The 24,423-nt window shown below is 48.4% G+C and overlaps 1 protein-coding gene across 1 annotated transcript in view; it reads right to left on the bottom strand.

Annotated features, from left to right (window-relative positions):
- Positions 1 to 281: 281 nt before the first annotated feature.
- The window catches only part of CRISPLD2 (cysteine rich secretory protein LCCL domain containing 2), a 173,078-nt gene continuing 148,936 nt past the window's right edge, over positions 282 to 24,423 (bottom strand). The window contains exon 15 of the mRNA XM_086945849.1: positions 282 to 2,622. Coding sequence (XP_086801975.1) covers positions 2,568 to 2,622 — 55 coding nt within the window. The 3' untranslated portion in view covers positions 282 to 2,567. The remainder of the gene's footprint in view (positions 2,623 to 24,423) is intronic.

Raw genomic sequence — 24,423 nt, 5'->3', positions numbered from 1 at the left:
AGGAAGGTCTTTGGCCAAACATGGGTTGCGGAGGTCCAAAGAATAAACAAAACACTCAGTAGTCAGAGAAGTTAGCCAGGGGGTGGAGGTTTTAAGTCTACTTTGTGTGGGTTGATGTGTGTAGCGTGCAGCGAAAGCGTACTGAGATCACTGTGTTGGTCTCGGCTGAGACACTGCTGTACCAAATCTTTTTGCCAATTGCACACATGCATCAAGATGCGTGTGCATTCAGATTGGCAAACTCAACATAGGTTTTGCATTAAATAATACCCATTCCAAGGTGGCCTCCGAGGCACAAACTTTTATTGTGACTCATGTCCACATGTGCTCCATGACACGTGTGTGCGCATGACAGGTAGCCATTTTTAATTTACTGTTGTAACATGACAGATAGCCATGTTAGAGTGGTAAATGTAAAGAAAAAAGTGCAGTGAAGCACAAAAATAGATCAGAACGGCCTGGCATCCCTTTGCAGCTGCTGAGGCTTTGTAACAAAATAATGTATACAGAAATTATGTTCAACATGGGGAGGCACTGAGGAGAAGGTTAGCAGAGAATGAAGACAACACGTTGGAGAGACAGGAAAAATAAGGGGAGATAGCAAGGAAACATGCTTGCTGCCAATGGAGTGCTAGATGTAGAATTAAAAACAGAATCCTGTCAAGTAAGCAGTGGAAGGATACAACACATCCGGTTAGGACACTGTGAGATCGAGATGCTACCTAGTAGGACAAACAAAGCAATAGGGAGTAAAGCCATCGAATCAGAGGCACACAACTGAGATAGGCAACAGAACCCTCCAATCATAAACAAGGGGCGGACCAAAAGTTACTCTAAGTATATTGGATACAATAATGCAATACAATCCTGGGACCTGGGACCTGGGACCCTGGGACCCTAGGTTTCAGTTTGTTTGGTAGCAGGGATGAAATACTTGTTCCTGAAAGTGTCAGGGAGCCCCAGTTCCTCTTCCACCATGTACCCTGCCAAAGTAGGGTCCGAGATGCCACACTGAACCCCGCAACGCCGGACACTGTCACCATGAAGTATGTGATGGCACCAGCTCTGTGGTATAGATGGGCACATTACAGAGAGCATATAGGAGCTGTTCAAGGCCAACATTGGGAGGTCTTTTGGTGGAGAAGAGGTGACAAGCTGATTTCCTATCAATATAGATTTACTTATTAACATTAACCTAAGCACCTAGCCCAGCCCCCCTCCCCCAAACTGTGGTTAAACAGGCAGAGATAGAAATGTCCCACTGAAATGGCAGCACCACAAGGAAGTAACAAAGGAAGTAACAACGGTATATACAAACAATCTCAAACACCCCTGCACATCACATAAAACATTTCAATATACTGTACAAAAAGAACATGATGAATAGGGAACACAGACAAGCTTCAACCAACACTGCAACATATAACAAAATAAGATCTGCTTTTAATCACTGCTTAACTATAGATAAACCAGCACTGCTGTATAGAATAAGTTGTACAAACTGTAATAAAAATAATATAGCAACATAAATGTGAAGAATATAAAGTCGCCCCAGGGCAAGAAAAAGTTGCAGTTGAATTTAGATAAATACCCCTGCTCTGACAGTGGGTGTACAGAGCCAAGAGTCACCAGGCTCCGATCGCGGCTCTTAAGTGACTCTCCGTGTGTTTTTCTACAATCCATTTTTTCTTGCCCTGTTCCAATGGGATTCATTGTATTTGGTTAGCGCTAACAAACCGGCTCTGCCAGCATAAAGCACAACTTATTGGGTTGATCAAGTAATTGATCGGCTGTTTGGCATATTGGGGATGTCGGCAATACACCGAATGCCAAAATCCAAATCTAGGAAACTTGGCCTTGCAAGTGGGTCTCTTTTAGGAAAATACAATGGTAAAAACAGGAACATGTAGACGCTGCTATGTGTTTGCCACATTTGCCGCTGACCGCATACAAGTGGCCATGCGGTAGACCATGACAGTCATACCATCTCATTCAACAGAGGGTTGCCTTCCCTAACATGGTGACTGCAGACCGGCTCAAAGCCGACAAATGTCTAAAGTCATACACACACAGAAAGACTCACTCAACATCTCCACTAAAGAAGGCACTGTGTGGAGAAACAACTTGTTATACATTGCATGATGGCTTCCAAAAAACAAACACACCATTCAAATTGCTGAGGACCACAAGAAACGGCTCAGTGTCTCCAAAATATGAAGACAATCCCATCTCTTCCGCTCTACATGGGCACATCCAGCTTTGCAGAGACCCACCACTCCGCTGTCTTTCATCTCCTGTCTCTATTATATACAGAGTCCATGCATCGATTGTCAAATGCCCAGACACAAAAGCTGCAGCAGAGATCCTCAAGAGATGTGGACAGTTCAGTCCCAACATGGCTTGTTTGGCTGGAAAAAACAATAGTGATGAAACTGATGTTAAGGAGAAGATTAAGGCTGGTTGGCAAAGATGCAGCTCATAAAAAAGTCCTCCTCTCTGCATGTATGGTATGGAGCCCTTCTCTTCTATCTCAGGGTAAGCCGTGTCTTCTCCTGGTCAATCAGCTCTTACTGTTTCACGGCAAAGACTCTGAATGCTTTTCCCTCTGTGACTTTCTTTTTACTGTGGGGAAAAATTAAAGACAATTGAAATATTTGTAAGCAGGTACATCTGAAATGCAGATATTGTTGATTGCCTACAGTTTTTGAACGCATTTGTGACCAACTGATGGAAGTGCTTCCCCCATTTAGTGTTTGCAGCCCCCAATGCACCACCAGATTTCTAGAGCAAACCTTAGATGTAAAACTGCGCATGTCAACAGCAGCCTCCAAACCTCTTTTATTGGGTGATTTCAATGTATGGGCCAACAGCAACTATGACAAACCTGTAAGATTTCCTTCTCAGTCTAGACCAGCTACTTTATACATTTCCACAACCAGCAGGAAATTTAGAACTCTAAACAGACATCAGGTCTCCCCTTAGACGTCAATACACACTCACCATGCTGATAGAAAACATTTATAAGAAAGTTCTTAAAATGGACAAACTCGGCAGAAAATAAATTTAAGAACCTTTATGGGTAACGCTCATTACAAATCCATTAATTTATATGGAACAAAGAGAACCAAGGAAATAATTTACAATGTCTACAAAACTGCAAATTCTAATACAGTAACACAGAATGCCTCAGAAAAAGAGGATTTGGTATTGGCCATGGATTAGGATGAAAACATCAATTTAGAGAGAACACCAACTCTAAATAATAAACGAAATCCTAGACATCATCAAAAGGAGAAAACTCAGCCTGGAAGAAGGCTAACACTGTCTAAAAGATACCATGGAATGGTTAACAAGGGTAGACCTAATTACTGCATCAGCAAGATCATGGAACAAATAAGAAGTCAAACACATTGTTAATCCATTCTGAGAATCTGAGACTTTGATTCACTTGTGGGCGAGTTCCAGCTAGGAATGTGCAAAATATACTTTTGTGTAATTATGCAACGGTTTGGGAAAATTATGCATAATTCTGTGAAAGGCAAAACCAGCATGTGGCACTATATTTTAGCATGAAATACATCCTCACATCTAGTTTGGATACCAGGGCCCATTTCACTGTAAAGCAATAGGACAAAAAACCACAATTGTCGCAAACCGCAAGAAGCCACGTTCTGGTCATCTGAATTGGAACAGCGCATAATTACGAGGCATGGCATAATAGCATAATTTTATGTAACAAGAGTAAAGTGGAAATACCAAAACTATGAGAATTGTGCCCACATGACAGGAATTTCATTCCTGCCTAGTTCTAACTATTTGCAAGGATGTGTATTGGGATGAAACACAGAGGGCCCGATTCACAGAACTAACTTAAGACAAAATCCTAAACTTACTCCTTTCGGTATTCACAGAAGTTAGGATTTTGTCTTACGACAGACTTAAGACAGACTTAAGTTAGGATTCTGTCTTAAGTCTGTCTTGGATAGTAAATTAAACCATTCCCTATCCTACAGCGCCCCCAGCGCAAGTCGTTGTAACGACTTGCGTTGTAAAAGTTGCGTGGTAAAGGTAGTGCGTGGTAAAAGTTGCGTTGTAAACGCTGTTCCCCCACAATAAGTGACATCGCAGGACCTTAGACCAGGATTACAGTTGATAAGTGTATGAATGATTACAAATATTAGTAAAGTGTCAACTACTTCCAACCACTAACTGCACAAATATGTAGATAAAATACAGAAATAATATTGCTATTTACCATTTAACTTAAACACACCACAAGTGAGTTAACTCAGACATCTCAATTGTATGTATTATTATTAAAAAAGTAAATGATCCTCTAGGGCAGATTTATCATAAAGTAACGCAGTGCAACAAGGCAACTCCATGTTCTGTGTGACGGAGAGAGCAAGAATGCGTCAAACCTACTACGATGTGACATTATTGCTCTCTCCAGGCTGATGAAGACTGAAAGCCGGAAACCGGTCCTTGGATGCTTGATTCCGGTCTGGGAAAGACATGGCTTGGTAGTTCGGACTGGACTGTTCCCATGAGGCACAGGGTCAGAGCTGATTTGCATATAGCCAGTGTCTAACCCAGGGTGGTGTGGAGTGCAAAAAAACGATGGATTTAGGCCCAGATCCTTGTACTGGGGTGAATGTATGACATTGTTCTACATTCTGTCCATCAACTGTGTTTTTAGCAACTCTCCTTGCGCTGGCGCACAGAGTGCTGCCTAGTGCTAACGCAGTCAACCATATGTCATGGTGCACTTTTCTGTACAAAAACTGTCCTTTAAGGCATTTTCCCCTATCTATGTTTGCACAAGCAGAAAGTGGAAACAATGAGGAGAAATAAAGATTGTTCTCCTTGTTAAGCCTCTGTTGGGAAGGCATACCACTTAAACGCATTCATGGGTTTACAAGTCTCTGTAAATCTGGGAATTGTGCCAAAATCCATGGTTGGAAGCATGGGAACACCCATGCTTTACCCATGGAACTGCTTCCCAACATAGTAATGTAATGTAAGCCGGTCTTGTATAGCGCACTAGCACCCATCGGGTATCCTGAGGCTGAGATTACCATGCATACCACCGTGCACATAAACAACCACACCAGACGAAAGTAATCGGAGCTACGGCTGGGCTCCACTATACCCTGGGAAATAGCCACGTTTTAAGCATTTTTCCTAAAGTACAACAAATCTGTTATTTGAACCGGGAGTTCATTCCACAGCCGCGCAGCTGCAGAACTAAATGCCCTGCCTCAGATCCTGGTCTTTTTAAATCTGGGTGTGCCTACCAACTTTGCTGATGAAGAGCGGCGGTTTCTGGTTAGGATATACCAGGTAAATTTGCTCTGTAGTGGTCTAGGTCCCATTCCATGTACTGCCTTAAAGACAATGTAAAGTGACTTAAACTGTATTCTTTGCATTATCGGTAGCCAATGGAGATCTTACATGGATAGGGAGGCAGAAGACCTACGTTGTCTCTTTAAAGCTAACTTGGCAGCTATTGTTTGAATTCTCTGGAGCTTCTTTATCAGAGAGTTCGGTGCTCTAAGTAGCAGAGCCTTAATTTAGTCTAGCCGACTCAGGATAACAGCTCTCACCACCTGCGCCCTGGCGGAAGTTAGCAACAACGGAAGTATTTTCCGTAGAGCTCTGATCAAAGATAGACAAGTGCCAACTCTTTTGGTAACTTGGGAGTCTAACTGTAGTCTATCGTCAAACATCACCCCCTGGTTGCGCACTGGCTTGAATGGAATTAGAAGTTTTTCTGTAGGGGTGGGCCAGAAATCGGCTGGGAGTGGACAAGATATTTTCTTCGCTGTACAGTATACAATTTCCATCTTGTCTCCATTAAATTGTAGGGAGTTATCCTGTAGCCATTTTGCAGTTCTTCGCATACTCTCATGGAATCTGTCAAGCGATACTGCTTGATTCCCTTCCATCGAGAAAACAAGTTGTGTGTTATCTACATAGGTCACTAATTTAATTATGTTGGAATTAGGTAGCCTGGCCTAGGGCAAGACTAGCATCTCAGAGGCACAGTGTAAAGGTTGCAGACCACCCAAAAGTAACTTCACGCAATAGCACTCAAAAAGGAAAACACTACACCAAAATTATATGAAAATACGTGCTGCTTTATATAAAAATAATGTGCTCTGTGTTGTCAAGTCAGTAACTCACATATAAATAGTTCAAATCAGTTTAGATCACTTTCAGGGTTAGCGATTACACGTTTTAAATCATTAGCAGATAATCACTTTTTCTACATTACTAGCTGTCACTGTACTTCCGGATTCTGATCACGCTTTTTCCTTGGAATAACTGTACCTTAGAACTAATTAGGCTAGATACACTCCGCTAGAATCTTGGGAGAAAACTACACCTCACTATAAGCAAGAGCAAATATCATTACAGTAATAACATTTAATCTGCTAAGCAATCTAGGCAATCAGGTTCAACAGTACAGTTCATTTGTCATTAAACCAGTTTCAAAGAAAATCACAAGGCAGTTTCTCACAGTTGAACTAAGAAGGTTCAATTAGGTAATTACTGTGCTCAGCCTACTTAAATCAGGCCAGAGCCTCACTCTCAGTCACATGAAACACCTTTCAGTTAATCCATTCACCACAATGGCTAGATCTGGTTTCCTTATGTTACTCTCCAACCTGAGGATAGCAGGGCTTGACTGACCAGTAACTACTTTACTGCTTTGTAGGCACTAGCGCCACTCCCCCTGTGTTTCCACTCCTTACTTGTTTGTTTATGGCTGGGATCGCCTCGCACCAGACTTAGTAGGGGACAGCAGGCAAAGGGGGCGGGGAACCAAGGCAAGCGAGGCTCTCACGCCTCACGACGCTCCGAACAGGCTAACTTCCCTGCTCTTTCCTCCCCCCTCGGGCCAGCTCCTCTGCGTGGCGCTAGAGGGGAAGGGTTGCCAACTTCTCACTTGCCCCCAAGCCTCTAACGGGCCTTTCCGCTTCTCCCTCTGGGCTCGGCCAGCTCCTCTGGCGGTGCCCGAGCGGAGGAAGGACTCTGCCTACTTCTCCCCTCCCGCTCGCGCCGGCTCCTTTCTGAGGCGCTCGAGCGGGGAAAGGGAAAGACGATGCCTGACTCCTCACTCGCTCCTCAGCTCCCGGCGCCTCTCAGATGGATCCCGCCTCCGTCTTCCTGGAGAGGCGTGGCGCGGGCGGGCATGCGCGAGTGAGCAGTGGCTGACTCCGGAGTCTGCTCCACTCGGCTTCCTCCAGCCCCGCCCTCGAATGACCGGCAAACCTGCTCTGATCACCGGAACAGCGCTGGCAGGACACGGCGCTTTCAGCGCAGGGAATCGATCCGCTTCTCGATCAGCGCGGCAGGCGCCCCTGGGGTCCCGTTCACACAGGGAAGCCTCGCAAGGCTTCTCAGGCTCAGTGGAACCTGCGGGGGCGCTGCCACATAGCGCGATAAGTGCCCCAGGGGTCCCGCTATCGATGGCACGCAGGATGCAGGTTCCTCAGCTCTCTCTGCCGACCCACAGGTGAGGGAACTTGCTACACACCAGAGGTTCAGTTTTAGGAAAACGCAAATCTTGAGTTAGTCCAATGAAAGACCCTCTTTTCTTCACTATGACGAGGAGGGGGGTTACAAATGGAGAGGCTCCTTCAGAACAAGTCCACAGAGCACTTCCTCAGCACTAGACCCCTAACCCTCCTTACTGGACAGATTCAGGACACAGGGGAACTCTTAGGTCAATTCCCAGTGCAGGGTACTTCACAGCTCCCAAGGTTACTAAAGTTAACCCCTTAACCTTTCTATCCAGGGTCAGCAGGATGGGCTAACCTGGCTAGGACAACAGGACTAGGAGGTGGGAAAGTCTTGACAGGGGGCTACTCTTGTAGAGGGAACCACCCTTCAGAATCCTACCCCTACTAGACCTCAACCTTCACTCTAGCTGCTCCTCACTGACAGACAAAATGGCTGTCCAGCATTCCGCCTTATATAGGCTGCCCTTCAGTGGTCCAGAATGGACCAGAAGGTTCTGGAATGCCCTATGTTAGGCTATGGCCAGGTTCTGTTGGTGACAGTTGGGGCAGTTGGTGGCCACCATTTTAGGTGGTGCCAACTTTCCTGTCAGAACAGGCCTCTGGGCCTGAGGTAAAAGATTATGAGGGGGGAAGAAAACACCTATCCCCCTGACCAACACCTACAAAAAAGTCAGTAGACACAAAAATTAACAAGGGTATGAGGGGCAAAAAGGGGACAAAATAAATAAAAATTAGGAGGGACTTCGCCAAAAAGCCAGACAGGTCTAACACGCGTCCCCTCCAGCTGAAAGTGGGGAGAACTACCCAACCCCTTGGGAGTCCTCATCACTAAGGCGGAAATACCTGGAGAGACCGTCTGCATTGGCGTGGTCCACTCCAGGCCGATGTTCCACCCGGAAGTCCATTCCCTGTAGGGAGATGGACCACCTCAACAACTTGGGGTTTTCCCCCTTCATTTGCATCAGCCAACGAAGGGGTCGGTGGTCGGTCTGAACCAGGAAGTGCGAGCCAAAGAGGTATGGCCGCAGCTTCTTCAGAGCCCACACCACCGCAAAAGCTTCCCTCTCAATGGCACTCCACTTCTGTTCCCGGGGAAGCAGCCTCCTGGATAAGAAGACTACAGGTTGATCCAGGCCCTCTTCATTGAGTTGCGATAGCACTGCCCCAATGCCATGCTCTGATGCATCCGTTTGGACAATGAACTCCTTGGAGAAGTCTGGGGCCCTCAGGACCGGTGCCGCACACATTGCCTGTTTCAACTTTTCAAAGGCTTGCTGACAAGCCTTTGTCCAAACTACCCGTCGAGGTTGTTTCTTGGAGGTGAGCTCTGTGAGGGGCGCTACAATAGTGCCATACCCCTTCACAAAGCGACGGTAGTAACCTGTGAGGCCCAGGAAAGCTCGGACCTCAGTCTGTGTCTTGGGGGGTTCCCAGGCCATGATTGCCTCAATCTTCGCCTGCAGGGGCTGCACGGTCCCCCTACCCACCAAGTGTCCAAGGTACACAACCGACCCCTGCCCAATCTGGCATTTGCTGGCTTTGATGGTCAATCCAGCTTGTCTCAGGGCCTGGAGAACGGCCTGCAAATGCTGCAGATGGTCCTCCCAACTGCTACTGAAGACAGCAATGTCATCCAAGTAAGCAGCAGAGAAACTCTCCATTCCAGAGAGGACCTGGTTCACCAGCCGCTGAAATGTGGCAGGGGCGTTCTTGAGCCCAAAGGGCATCACACAGAACTGGTAGTGTCCCTCAGGCGTGGAGAAGGCTGACCTTTCCCTTGCTCCATCTGTCAAGGAGATCTGCCAGTACCCTGAAGTGAGGTCAAAGGTACTCAGATATTGGGCAGCTCCTAGCCGGTCAATCAATTCATCCGCCCTAGGGATCGGATGAGCATCAGTCCTTGTCACTGAATTCAGTCCTCGGTAATCCACACAGAACCTCAGTTCAGGTGTGGTGCCTGGTGGTGCGGCTTTTGGCACGAGCACCACCGGACTGGACCAAGGGCTGTTGGAAGGTTCAATTACTCCCAGCTCTAGCATCTTGGCAACTTCTCCATGTATGCTAGCCTTCACCTTGTCAGACAGCCGGTAGGTCTTGGACTTCACTGGTGGGCTGTCTCCTGTGTCCACATCATGGGTACACAGGTGGGTCCTTCCCGGGACAAGGGAGAACAACGAAGAGTACTGCTCCAGTATCTGGCGGCAGTCCTCCCGTTGCTCAGGAGTGAGAGTAGGAGAGAGATTCACTCCCTCCACTGACCCATCCTTCTCTTGGGATGAAAAGAGATCTGGGAGAGGTTCGCTTTCCGCCTCCTCTCCCCCGTCAGTCACCATCATCAGCATGACTTCGGGCCTCTCATGGTGGGGCTTGAGTCTGTTGGCGTGTAGCACCCGTAGGGGCTGTCGAGGGGTCTTAAGGTCCACCAGGTATGTGGCCTTACCCTTCTTTTCCAACACCTCAAAGGGGCCTGTCCAGCGATCCTGGAGGGCGCTAAGCTCTCCAGGTTCCATCATCCACACTTTCTGTCCAGGCTCCAGTTCCACCTGGTGAGCATTGTGGTCGTACCACTCCTTCATGACTGCCTGGCTGGCCTCCAAGTTGTCAGAAGCTTGCTTCCACAACTTCGCCATTTGGCTCCTGAAGGCCAGCATGTAGCTCACCACATCCTGGGGGGGTTTCCTGGGAGATTTCTCCCAACCATCCTTCACCAGGCTGAGAGGACCGCGTACAGGGTGCCCATACAGAAGCTCAAAGGGGCTGAAGCCCACTCCCTTCTGGGGCACTTCCCTGTAGGAAAAGAGTAAACAGGGTAGGAGGACATCCCATTTCCTCCGCAGGCTCTCGGGCAGACTTCTGATCATGCCCTTCAAGGTCTTGTTGAACCTCTCAACCAGTCCATTCGACTGGGGGTGGTAAGGAGTGGTGAACCGGTAGGTCACTCCACACTCCTTCCACATGGCCCGCATATAAGCTGACAGGAAGTTAGTCCCCCTGTCGGACACAACTTCCTTGGGAAATCCCACTCGGGTAAAGATTCCCATTAGGGCTCTTGCCACTACAGGTGCAGTGACTGTCCTCAGAGGTATTGCCTCTGGGTACCGTGTGGCATGATCCACCAGTACCAGGATAAACCTGTGACCAGCTGCTGTCGGTGGATCCAAAGGCCCTACAATGTCGATGCCCACCCTCTCAAAGGGGGTGCTAACGACTGGAAGTGGTTCCAGGGGAGCTTTTAGCTTCACCCCTGTTTTCCCACTGGCCTGGCAGGTTACACAAGTCCTACAGTATGTGTTGGACGCCGCTTTCATCTGAGGCCAGTAAAAGTGGAGAACAAGCCGTGCAAAGGTCTTGTCCTGGCCTAAGTGTCCTGCCAGGGGTATGGCATGAGCCAGTTCCAAAAGAAAGGCTCGGTACTGTTGCGGGACTACCAAGGCCCTCGATGAACCAGGCGAGGGTACCTTGGGTTCACTGTAGAGGAGTCCATCCTCCCAGTAAATATGGTAATGTCCCGTAACATCACCTGCTGCTTGGGCTTCAGCCTGTCGCCTCAGTCCCTCAAGGGAGGGGCACTCCCTCTGCCCCTTACAGAATTCCTCTCTGGTAGGACCTCCCTCCACATGCCACTCCGCCGGGATGGGCAAATCCTCCAGAGAGTCTACTTCCCCCTCCACGGACTCCTGGTCCACCACCGCAGGTGGCCGATCTGTCTCATGGGGTGTGGAAGCCGGAGCAGGCTTTCTCTGTCTCCGGGTCTGTCCCTTCTTAGCAGCGGGTTGGGCCATTGTTCCAGGCTCCAACCCAGGCGAACTCCCTCTCCGGGCAGTCGCAGACCGTGTGCTGACACAGGCCCAGTCAGGTGTACCCAGCATCGCAGAATGCGTCCGGTATTCCACCTCTCTCCAAGTGTTGTGTTCCATGTCATTCCCCAACAGACAATCGACTGGCACGGCAGGGCTTACGGCAACTCGAAGTGAACCTGCAACCCCCTCCCACTCAAAGGGAACCTCAGCCACTGGATAGTGGCCCATTCTGCCGTCAGCCATCGCGGCGGGGTGGAGTACATTTGGAACAACCTGCTCTGGGGACACCAGCTGACTTCTCACCATAGTCATGCTGGCTCCTGTATCCCTCAGAGCCTCCCCTCTCTGGCCATTGATGGTAACCCATTGCCCATACTTTGTAGTATTTGGGGGCACCTGGATCTTTGGCACCATCTCCCGTTCTCCCAGGGACACTAAGGTGACACCCGCCCACTCACCCCCCTTATCTAAGGGCAACTCCTCCCCGAGCGCTACACTAGCTACTCCCGGTGACTTTCCTCCGGTGGGAGGGGGTGGTCTCTTTGGGCATCTGACATCTCCCTTATAATGTCCAACGCCACCGCATTCAAAACAGTGGAGAACCCTGGGCTGCTGGCTCTGGCCAGGATGAGGGTTCCGGGGCGGGTTTGCCCTAGGGGTGAAACCTGCTCCCTTCCCTTGGAAGTTATTTTGGGGACCTTTAGAGAACTCTTTCTTTTTCTCCCCCCCCTCCTTCTTCTGGGGGGCGCCCTGTCCGGCTTTTTGAGATTCCCCTCCAGTCCCCTTGGTGGACACCCGGGTACTTGTCCAGATGTCCGCCTCCTCTGCAAGCTTCCGGGGATTGGTCAGCTTGCTGTCTACCAGGTGTTGGCGCAGCTCGGGATCTCGAGGAGGTGTTCTCTCAAAAACAGATCATACAGCCCCTCATAATCTTTTACCTCACTGCCCTTGACCCAACCCTCTAAAGCCTTTCTGGCGTAATCAAGGAAGTCCACCCAGTTCTGAGTTCCCATCTTGTGGCTCCCCCTAAACCTCTGTCGGTACCTTTCTGGGGTGAGCCCGAATTTCCTCAATAACGCCAGCTTCATGGTGGGGTAGTTTGTCTGTTCCTCTGGCTCCAGGGCCAACAAAGTGTCCCGACCAGCAGGAGGCATGTACTTGTACAAACTACCCCCCCAGTGCTTCTCCTGCACTCCATGAACCTTCAAAGAAACCTCATAAGCGGCCAGCCACTTAGCAACATCATCCCCCTGACTGAAGCTCGCTATCAGGTCCTTTGGGATATAGGGTTTGGTCTCCCTGGCTGACTCTTTCAGTTCGCTGCCACCATTCCTAACAGGAGAGGACCCCCGCTGTAGACTTTGGAGCTCCAGTTCCTTTAGCCTAAACTCGTGGACCATCCTCTTCTCCTCTTTCTCCAATTCCATCTTAGCCAACTCCCACTTTAGCTGTCTTTTCTCCCTCCTATCGGTGAGCTCAGCTTCTGTTAGGCTTCTCCCAGAAATGCTACTGCCCTTTCTGGAATAGGACACTGGTCCGGTGAGCAAGTTTTCCCCCTCATGGTGGAATAACTCCTCCACCCCCCCTTCTGTGCCCCGGTCAACCTCTTCATCCTCCTCCTTTGTCTCTTGGTGTGCCTCCACCCAGGCCCTAAGGCTAGTCTGGAGCTCCCCCTTCCTTGCACCATGTTTGAAGAAGACCCCCATCTGCTGGCAGAACATTCTCAATTGGGGCACGGAATAGACTTCCAGGTTTTCCACCACAAACTCCATTGTGAGTCTGGCAAACCTGGATACACACCAGAGATTTCAGTGGGGTGAGGGTAACCTAAAACCAACTCCACCCACCACCAGGAATAAATTTAGAAAAAACAAAAAGACTAATTGGGAGGGCCGCAAGGAGAAAACTCCTGGTGTAGGTTAGGTGTATTACGCCAAATTACTAGTAAGTAGCTGCAACCAAGTCCGCAATCCCACCGCTAGGCACCAATATGTTGGAATTAGGTAGCCTGGCCTAGGGCAAGACTAGCATCTCAGAGGCACAGTGTAAAGGTTGCAGACCACCCAAAAGTAACTTCACGCAATAGCACTCAAAAAGGAAAACACTACACCAAAATTATATGAAAATACGTGCTGCTTTATATAAAAATAATGTGCTCTGTGTTGTCAAGTCAGTAACTCACATATAAATAGTTCAAATCAGTTTAGATCACTTTCAGGGTTAGCGATTACACGTTTTAAATCATTAGCAGATAATCACTTTTTCTACATTACTAGCTGTCACTGTACTTCCGGATTCTGATCACGCTTTTTCCTTGGAATAACTGTACCTTAGAACTAATTAGGCTAGATACACTCCGCTAGAATCTTGGGAGAAAACTACACCTCACTATAAGCAAGAGCAAATATCATTACAGTAATAACATTTAATCTGCTAAGCAATCTAGGCAATCAGGTTCAACAGTACAGTTCATTTGTCATTAAACCAGTTTCAAAGAAAATCACAAGGCAGTTTCTCACAGTTGAACTAAGAAGGTTCAATTAGGTAATTACTGTGCTCAGCCTACTTAAATCAGGCCAGAGCCTCACTCTCAGTCACATGAAACACCTTTCAGTTAATCCATTCACCACAATGGCTAGATCTGGTTTCCTTATGTTACTCTCCAACCTGAGGATAGCAGGGCTTGACTGACCAGTAACTACTTTACTGCTTTGTAGGCACTAGCGCCACTCCCCCTGTGTTTCCACTCCTTACTTGTTTGTTTATGGCTGGGATCGCCTCGCACCAGACTTAGTAGGGGACAGCAGGCAAAGGGGGCGGGGAACCAAGGCAAGCGAGGCTCTCACGCCTCACGACGCTCCGAACAGGCTAACTTCCCTGCTCTTTCCTCCCCCCTCGGGCCAGCTCCTCTGCGTGGCGCTCGAGGGGAAGGGTTGCCAACTTCTCACTTGCCCCCAAGCCTCTAACGGGCCTTTCCGCTTCTCCCTCTGGGCTCGGCCAGCTCCTCTGGCGGTGCCCGAGCGGAGGAAGGACTCTGCCTACTTCTCCCCTCCCGCTCGCTCCTTTCTGAGGCGCTCGAGCGGGGAAAGGGAAAGACGATGCCTGACTCCTCACTCGCTCCTCAGCTCCCGGCGCCTCTCAGATGGATCCCGCCTCCGTCTTCCTGGAGAGGCGTGGCGCGGGCGGGCATGCGCGAGTGAGCAGTGGCTGACTCCGGAGTCTGCTCCACTCGGCTTCCTCCAGCCCCGCCCTCGAATGACCGGCAAACCTGCTCTGATCACCGGAACAGCGCTGGCAGGACACGGCGCTTTCAGCGCAGGGAATCGATCCGCTTCTCGATCAGCGCGGCAGGCGCCCCTGGGGTCCCGTTCACACAGGGAAGCCTCGCAAGGCTTCTCAGGCTCAGTGGAACCTGCGGGGGCGCTGCCACATAGCGCGATAAGTGCCCCAGGGGTCCCGCTATCGATGGCACGCAGGATGCAGGTTCCTCAGCTCTCTCTGCCGACCCACAGGTGAGGGAACTTGCTACACACCAGAGGTTCAGTTTTAGGAAAACGCAAATCTTGAGTTAGTCCAATGAAAGACCCTCTTTTCTTCACTATGACGAGGAGGGGGGTTACAAATGGAGAGGCTCCTTCAGAACAAGTCCACAGAGCACTTCCTCAGCACTAGACCCCTAACCCTCCTTACTGGACAGATTCAGGACACAGGGGAACTCTTAGGTCAATTCCCAGGGCAGGGTACTTCACAGCTCCCAAGGTTACTAAAGTTAACCCCTTAACCTTTCTATCCAGGGTCAGCAGGATGGGCTAACCTGGCTAGGACAACAGGACTAGGAGGTGGGAAAGTCTTGACAGGGGGCTACTCTTGTAGAGGGAACCACCCTTCAGAATCCTACCCCTACTAGACCTCAACCTTCACTCTAGCTGCTCCTCACTGACAGACAAAATGGCTGTCCAGCATTCCGCCTTATATAGGCTGCCCTTCAGTGGTCCAGAATGGACCAGAAGGTTCTGGAATGCCCTATGTTAGGCTATGGCCAGGTTCTGTTGGTGACAGTTGGGGCAGTTGGTGGCCACCATTTTAGGTGGTGCCAACTTTCCTGTCAGAACAGGCCTCTGGGCCTGAGGTAAAAGATTATGAGGGGGGAAGAAAACACCTATCCCCCTGACCAACACCTACAAAAAAGTCAGTAGACACAAAAATTAACAAGGGTATGAGGGGCAAAAAGGGGACAAAATAAATAAAAATTAGGAGGGACTTCGCCAAAAAGCCAGACAGGTCTAACAAATTCCATAAGATTTAATAATTGGAATGAGTGGGTGCAGGTATATATTGAACAAGATCGGACTGATTGTAGAACCCTGAGGAACACCATGCTGGATGAGACTATATTTAGATAGAAAGGGAGGTATGGCCACTGCCTGTTGTCTGCCTGATAAATATGATGTAAACCAATTCAGTGCCACTCCCTTAATTCCAACATCCATAAGTCTGCTTAGGAGTATGCTGTGGTTGACTGTTTCAAATGCGGCTGACATATCTAGTAGCACTAGTATAACGGATTGACCTGTGTCAGCTCGCATTCAAAGTTCGTCTAGCACTTTCACTAAGGCCGCTTCCGTTCCATGAACTGAACAAAATCTACATTTTTACCTCATCTAGCATGTGATTGTCTTCTAGAAATTGTGAGAGGGTCTTGCTAACTGACCGCTCCAAGATTTTTAACTGGATAGGGCAGCAGGGAAATGGGTCTGTAGTTGGATGGGCATAGGGGATCAAGAGTGGTTTTCTTCAATAAAGGTGTCACCATTGCCTGCTTCCAGCAGCCTGGGACTATTCCACTGCTCAATGATTGACAACAGATTAGGTGGAGCTGAGGAAATAGCTCTTCCTTAAATTCTCTCCATATGCTGTGCGGTAGAGGGTCCACACTGGCGACCCAGAGGAGACACTCAGAGCTAATTTATTAAAATCCTCCTCTGTAGGGATCTGGAAATGATCCAGAGTAGCCAGTTCATCTTTGTCTACTCCCTCTTCTTGCTTACCCGATGTCACAGGTTCAGGTGACCCATTTCCATCCTCCATCCCAGTCTCATTATTTACCTCCATACCACCAATAATTTTAGTGATCTTCTCTTCCAAAAATACTGCTAGGCCGTCACATAGATCTGGGTAGCAAAAATCTTATTTTTAACACAGTCCAGTTTGGCGAGATCGTTCATTAATTTTTATATAGTTCTGGCACTATTAGGCGCTTTCAGGAAAAATTTTGCGTAGTACTCGGCTTTTGCCTTGGCAATTGTACCTTTGTATATGCCCAGTGCTACATTCAAAGCAATTTTATCCTTATCCCCGTAGAGTTTCCTCCACTTTCTTTCTGCCTGTTTACAGCTTTTCTTATGCATCTTTAGAGTAAAGCAAGGCAGCGATTTGTGTTAACTTGCATTAATCTGGAGTTACTTAGCCACACAAGGTAACTCTAAGCTCCTGGAAGCCCAACAATCTATTTTACTACTGACTTGGTAAAAAAAGGTTTTGCAAAAGTTATAAGCCAGGCGTTTCTGTGATGCAAATGGGTCGTTCCTCTAACCGGCAACGATAGAAAAACAACCATTTGAGAGCCACTCAATTTGTTTGTTTTTCTATCAAGTGAACCTGTCTTGCAGTGGAAAAATAGCAAATGATTGTTTTATATAGACAATGCATTTATTAGTATACGAATTGAATGTGACTATCCCCCAGATTCATCATTGTCATGTTTTGCGAGTCCTTAATAGCGATTTTCGCTATTAAAGACTCGCAAAACTGGATTCATGTAGAAATCGCAATATTTATTGCGATTCCTACAGCTTCCTTATTTACGATTCGCTAATTGCGAATCGCAAATAAGGAATGACTCCCCATTCATTCCTAAGGCACATAGGAATGAATGGGGAGTCATTCCTTATTTGCGATTAGCAAATAGCGAGGCGCAAATAAGGATGCGATTTCAAGGGTGCCAGGTTGTCCAAAGGACACCCTGTAGCACCCCTGAAATGGTAATATACACTGGTGTTGCGCACACACATGTCCAAAGGACATGTGTGTGTGTAACATACAACTTAGAAAAATGCACTAAAGTGCATTTTTCTAAGTTTTCGCTATTTACCACGTAGTTAGACTTTGCGGTAAATAGCGGCCCCAGATTGCGAATTCGCAATTTTTAAATGGTTCATGAATTGCATTTAAGGAATCTCAAATTGAGATTCATTAAATGCAATTCATCGCAATTTAGCGATTTCTAGAATTGTGATTTTTGCATTTGCGATGATGAATCCCAAATGCAAAAATAGTGCTCGAGCCGAATTTCCTTTGATGAATCTGGCTGAAAGTGTGATGTCACTGTATATGATTGACTGTACACTGCAAAAGTAGAATAGCCCCTCATACATTTCAATTGAAGAACGTCCTAGGAAACTGAATAGCACACTGAAAATTCAATCGCATAAAGTAAGAGATGCATACTGGCTTGATCCAAGATGTGATTGATAAGGTCTGAAAGCAATAGCTGATGGGAGCTGAACCACATACGCCAATGGCTGTAGGTAACTGAGCTAAAACACTCAACATATACTGTCAAAAAACAAATGTTGCAGACAGATGCTCTGTCAAGCCAGACCTACAAATGGATTTCCAATAAAGCAGGAGCCCCTGAAGTGTCAAAATAATTTCTGTCACTTAATATATGTGAAATATGAATGTTAGCACTGGCCCAAATCAAGCCTTCGCTCACAGTCAAGCCCGGTCATTTCCTCAGGCACTCTACTTTACAATGGGCAACACTTCAAGATGTACCACAAGTTAGGAACATATTACATAGAAATTGAAATAAATGTATTCACCATGTAAATATTTCTACAATCGCGTGAAATGCACACTGTACGGCTGCACAGTGGGCACATGTGGTTTTGGAACTATATATCCGAGTCACGCATTGAATCAATTCCATGTTTTTTATTATGACAAATACATCAGTCAAGATGTAGCCTATTTTTGTAACAAAGGAATGATGAGTTGCCAGGGTTATTGCCCTGTGGGTTGAAGTATCTCTGCCAAGCTATGACTTGGTACTAGTGCATTAAATGTAAATAACCCATACACCTTGCAAAGAACAGAACCACCTCCTGCAGCAGGATTTGAGACATTATTTCCTCCCCATGCTTTCCAGAAGCTTGTCAAACACGAATGCACCTGCAGGTACATAGGATAAAGCATGATCTTTTTTTTAATAAACACTCATTTTTTGTGAAAAAAACGATTGCCCCACTTTGCACAGTTTTTTAAACACACCAGTGGCCCAAATGAGAGCTAGCTGAAGGAAGACTTGAGTGCATTTTTATCACGACACGTTTGAGTTTTTCAGATGGAATTATCTTTTATCATTGAGCCAATTTCCTGTACTTAAAAACGTGTTTTCATTCTTAAGTGCTTGGCCAGTGCTCACCAAATTACAGTAGCACATGTCATTTCCATGAGGCTTCTCGAAGTGTGATGGTCTTTTATCACAGTTTACCAAAGTTGAGGCAAAACACCCTTTTTCAGTTCAACGTAATGTTAAATTCTATCTGCTATGTTGATGTTGCTTAACTTACAACTGTCTGTCTAGTTTTGTAACGCTTGTAAAATGTGTTTCCAATAAAGTTTATTTGAATAGAGAGCAGAGTTGGCGGGAGCAACCTTTGAACAGTAACAAAGAGCAGTGTCCCAAAAAGCTAAGCTTGTTTCTGAGAAAACAAGGTCTCTTTACAAAATGGCCCCCCGTGCGGCAGATACACATTCCACAGACTGACCAATCAAACCATGCATTGTCCAGCACATTACAGATCAAACATTGCCTGGTATTGTTCTTTCGCTCCCTTTGAATTCCGAGGCTAGACTGGGGAGGTTCAGGAGTGTTGGCCAGGGCCTGCCTCGAGAGGCCAAGGCTGGCGAGTCTGCAGACACTTCACCTGACAGCAAGAAAATGAACACAAAACGGAATGCTGGGAGGTCTCTCATGCAGGGTCAGTGGCCTACAGGGCAACCAGGCAGTGCCCGACGGCCTGGGCTGACTGGTCAGTGCGTAGGCTGTTTCTTTAGCTGCCTGCGGACCTGTTTTAGGTTTTATTCAGGCGGTTTTTACTATTGCTGTAATAATAATAATAAATCCTATTTGTGAAGCGTGAACATATCACCCTTAAGGGTTTCACTTTCAAGGTGCTGGGGGTCATCAGGGAGGTTAAGTGAGAATGTGCCCAGAGTCACATAAAGCTGAGCTGGCGCCAGGAGTCAAACTATGAGACCCACGCTTTGGAGTCAGCCGCTCCGGTTGCTGCGCCACACCTCTTCCACCTGTAGTCCCTGATATTGAAACAAACTTTGCCTAAAGCAAGCTCAAATCGAAGCAAACGTCCTGACCCTGCAAATCATTTATACAGCGTTTCTTTACAAGTTTAAAACTGTCCTAATTTGCAAACATGGCCACTCTTTTAGCTTTCTAATTAACTAATGGAGGACCGGTCCAACCCTGCTCTCATTCCGTCTTGTCAGCATCCATGCACATGGTTTGTTGTTAGAAGATGCTGAGTATGTTGGCCCCTGTGAATAATGCCACTTCTAGGTGATCATTTGTATACCCAGCGCTATTACTACAGCCCTAATTATGGGGTGAAATCCCATGTGGAAGGTACCTGGCCAAGGTTGGAAGTGGGAGAAACGAGTTTGAACCCCTCTATTGACAGGAGCAAAGTAACAGCGGGTGCTTAGGACAGAACCCACTCCCCCCAAGCATTACACCTCCAATATGAAATCCATAGGGAGGTGATTTTTAATTTTGTGTGATGGTATTAAATGAAACAGTATGTATATCGGAATACAGTTAGGGCCCGATGTAGGTAAACGGGATTTTCCGATTTCAAAATACCGAGGCGGGCCGAATCGGTATTCTGAAATCGGAAAACGAGATGTAGGAAAAAAATACCGAATGAAAACCGATTCGGTCGGCATCGGTAATGAGATTCGGTACGTTCCGATTCAGCTAGGTCCGAATCGGAAATTACCGAATCGGCCAACAACGAATCGGAATATACCGAATCGGCTACCACCGAATCGGATATTTCCGATTCGGCGAATACCGAATCGGTAAATGCCGATTCGGTAAAAACCGATTCGGCAATCATAGACCCATGGCGAAAAAGCCCATAGGAATGCATTGCATGACCCGATTCGGCTTTTACCGAATCGGATAATACCGAATCGGATTTTACCGATTCGGATTTTACCGAATCGGTAAAAGCAGACTCGGCAATAGGCGATTCAGCCAATGAGGTGGCTCCCCCTCCCCCACCCAAACAGGGAGTGGCAACCCTGGCAGGTGCAGCCAATTAAGAAGTTTCTAGAAGTATCTGGAAAGCCTGCCTGAGCCCAACACACAGTTAGCAGCAGTGGGAGAAGGAGGTTGCAGACTGAGCAGGAGCAAGAGAACATGGCAGATCAGGCAGGAAGCCAGAAGTCCTCCCAAAAGAGGAAGCCAAAATTCACCACCACAGAACTACAGGTGCTGGTTGAGGAGGTGGTGAGGGTGCACCGCCAGCTCTTTGGCAAGCTGTCCCTCAACGTGCCAGACAGCACCAAGAGGCGATTGTGGGCAGACATCGCCCAGAAGGTCAATGCTGCTGGAGTCACCCCCAGGTCCATTGAGGAACTTAAGAAAAGGTTCTATGACCTCCGCAGCCTCACCAAGAGGAAGCTGGCCGACCTCCAAAGGCAGGCAGGACACACCGGAGGAGGCAAGAACCCGGCGCCACCCCTCACCGAGCTGGAGGAAATTGTCTCCAGCACCATCGAGAGGGAGAGCATTGTAGGGATCGGGACCCTGGACAGCACTGCGATGGCCACAGCTACAGGTAAGAAGCATGCGCATCATGACACACCCTACCAGACACCTCCCCATTAGACACAATGCATAGGCAAACACCAGCACTGTACTGTCACCAACATACAAGAGACAAGCATCATGGTACATGTAGTCAGCAGAAGTTAGCCAAATATGTCAGTGCAGAATCACAAGACAGGAAACAGTGTGACACGGTGTAAGGAGATGCAAGGACATGTGGAATGCCATAATTGTACTGACTGTAATACATCGGCACTCAGTTTACAAATGCTTCTTTGTACCTAGGGGCACCATCAGGCGGCACCACTGTGGCAGCAGAGGGAGCTTCCACATCACATACTGCAGTGGCAGGGCCGAGCACCAGCCAGCCTGGCCAGGAGGAGGAGGAAGAGGATGAGGAAGGAGACACCCCAGGGCTTGGAATGGAGGGAGTCCTGGTGATTGATTTCCAGGCAGTGCACTCCCCAGTACTGCCCAGCTCACCCCCCTTGCAATTTTCACCATGCAACTCCCCACCAAGGCAGACCATTCCGCCGACAACAGCTCCTGCCACAACCGTGGCCTTGCCACCCGTCCTACCTGTCCTGGGAGCAGGGGCTCCGGGACCGGCCAGCACCACACCACCACCAGTGGCACCCCAGCCCACTCAGCAGGCCGGAGGCAGCAGTGCCAGACGCCGTGCCACCACCACCACCACCACCACCACCACTGCTGCACCAGCACGGGAGGGCAGTGTGTTCCTGGGCCTGGAGGGCCAGATGGTCAAAATCCAGCGCCAACAGGCCAGATCCACCATGGCCTGCCAACGCCAGCTCCTGCAGCACAACCTGCAGATGGGGGAGTTGGTGAAGGGGTTCCAGGCTGTTGTGGACAGCAACAAGGAGGTGGCAGCAGGGTTGGGCAGGCTGACCACTGCCATCACCCACTCCTCTGCCAGGCAGGAGGACCATGAGGTTGCGCGCAGGAGGGATGCCCGGGTGCTCAACCGGGCCATGGCCCGCCTTGCAGCGGCGACTGCACAGCTGTGCCAGCGTAGCGCAAATCAGGAGTCGGTGCAGAGTCAGCATACTGCTGAGCTGACCAGGGGGATGGCCAGGATCACCACGGCCATGGAGGCCATGTTAATATCGAACGCCGCCTCCAATCCTGCCCTGGACCTGGGTGATGCTGGTGACAGCAGCAGCCGCAGCAGCCCGGCCAGCGCTGCATCAGAGCCAAGGAGGAGCACCAGGCGCTCCGCTGATGCTGCTGGCCATTCGGAGGGGGCCGAGGGACACCCCAGTGGATCTGGAAAGCGGGCCAAAAAATAGGCTGGCAAGGGGGGATGATCATACCAGAACCCTGGACTTTATTTGTTTTGACAGACTCCATTTTTTTATGCACTTCAGTGATGTAACTGTGGTGCATCACTATTAAAAAGTTTATTTTCCAAGCAACATTTAGCTGTCTTTGCATCTGTACTCAGTCAGAAATAGTTCTCAGTGATCTCCTCACGTCTGTATCTGCCATCACATGGCGTACACACCCCAGCTGGCTGTGTCAGTGGCACAGCTTCGTCGTCGTCATAGTCCTCGTAGTCAGACAACTCCACCTCAGTGCCCTTCTTCACCGCAAGGTTGTGTAACATTGCACATACAGCTATGATCTTGCAGCAGGTGATGGGGGTATACTGCCTTGCACCTCCACTCTTGTGCAGGCATCTGAATCTACTTTTCCAGATGCCAAAGGTCCGTTCGACAACATTCCTTGTGCGTATGTGGGCCCGGTTATACCTCCTTTGGCTGGGTGTGGAGGGGTTGAGGTAGGGGGTGAGTATGAATGAGCGGAGGGCATATGCACTGTCGCCTGGAAGAGAAAGGGGTCACATTAGACACATGCATACATGTATTACACCTACCTACTATGTGTTATGGGGGTCTGATGATGTGGCTCACCTAGGAGGTATCCTTCTCCAAAATCGCCAGCCATCAGCCGTGCATATATGCCGCTCTGTTGGAATATATATGAGTCATGGGTACTCCCTGGAAATTTTGCTACCAGGTCTGTGATGGTGTACTTGGCATTGCAGATCACCTGCACGTTGATGGTGTGTGTCGATTTCCGATTGCGGTATATGTATTCGGTGTCCGCTGGTGGGCAAATCGGAATATGCGTGCCATCTATGCAACCGATGACTTGGGGAAAGTGTGCCATCTGGTAGAAGTCCGCTTTGGTTTGTAGCAGTTCTGCGTGGGTTGCAGGGAATGAGATGTATTGGTCCATCCTGTCTATCATGGCGTCAAGGAATATGTGGAAGAACCTTGACAGGCTGCTCTGGCTCACCCCTCCTGCTGCTGCTACTCCACTTTGATAGCTGCCAGACGCTACCAGGTGTAGGCTGCATAGCACCTGGACGTGGGCAGGGATGGCGTGTGCCCTTGGGGTGTGGTGGTCCAAGTATGGCTTAAGGTCCCTGATGAGCTCAAGTATGGTGTCAGAGTCCAGCCTGTATCTCTGTAGGATCTCAGCCTCAGTGAGCATGAACAGGGTTATCCTCTGTCTGTAGACCTGTTCATTTCTTAGCCATTCCCTCAGTCCTTCCTGCTGTAGCCGTAGCCGCCTCGCAATGACATAGAAAGCTGCCATCCTGCAAGTTGCAATGCATTTTGGGACTGTTTATGTGGGTTGGAGTTGGTTACCACCTGATTGCAATCCATGGTAAATACCGAGTGAATTCTACCGATTTTGAGCCGATTTCGGTGTTTCTGTGCCTCCCTACATCTCCCCAACTGTCGGAATCGGGGAATTTCCCGATCGGAGAATCATACGAATCGGCATGTTTTCCGATTCGGAGCATGTCCGAATCGGTATTTTTTCCGATTCGGTAGTGGGACCGAATCGGTGATTTTCCGAATCGGTGTCACTAACGATTCGGTAGTGGGACCGAATCGGTGATTTTCCGAATCGGTGTCACTAACGAATCGGTACATGGACCGATTCGGTGATTTTCCGAATCGGTGTCACTAACGATTCGGTAGTGGGACCGAATCGGTGATTTTCCGAATCGGTGTCACTAACGAATCGGTACATGGACCGATTCGGTCTTTGTAACCGAATCGGTGTTTTTCCGATTCGTTACATATCCGATTTTCGGTATGTACGTATCGGATTCTTTCCCATTCGGTACACATTCCGATTC

This window comes from Lissotriton vulgaris, chromosome 12 (assembly GCF_964263255.1).
Source record: "Lissotriton vulgaris chromosome 12, aLisVul1.2, whole genome shotgun sequence".
NCBI classification, from domain to species: domain Eukaryota; kingdom Metazoa; phylum Chordata; class Amphibia; order Caudata; family Salamandridae; genus Lissotriton; species Lissotriton vulgaris.
The sequence above is the reverse complement of the archived record's forward strand: the minus strand, read 5'-3'. Positions and strand labels throughout refer to the sequence as shown.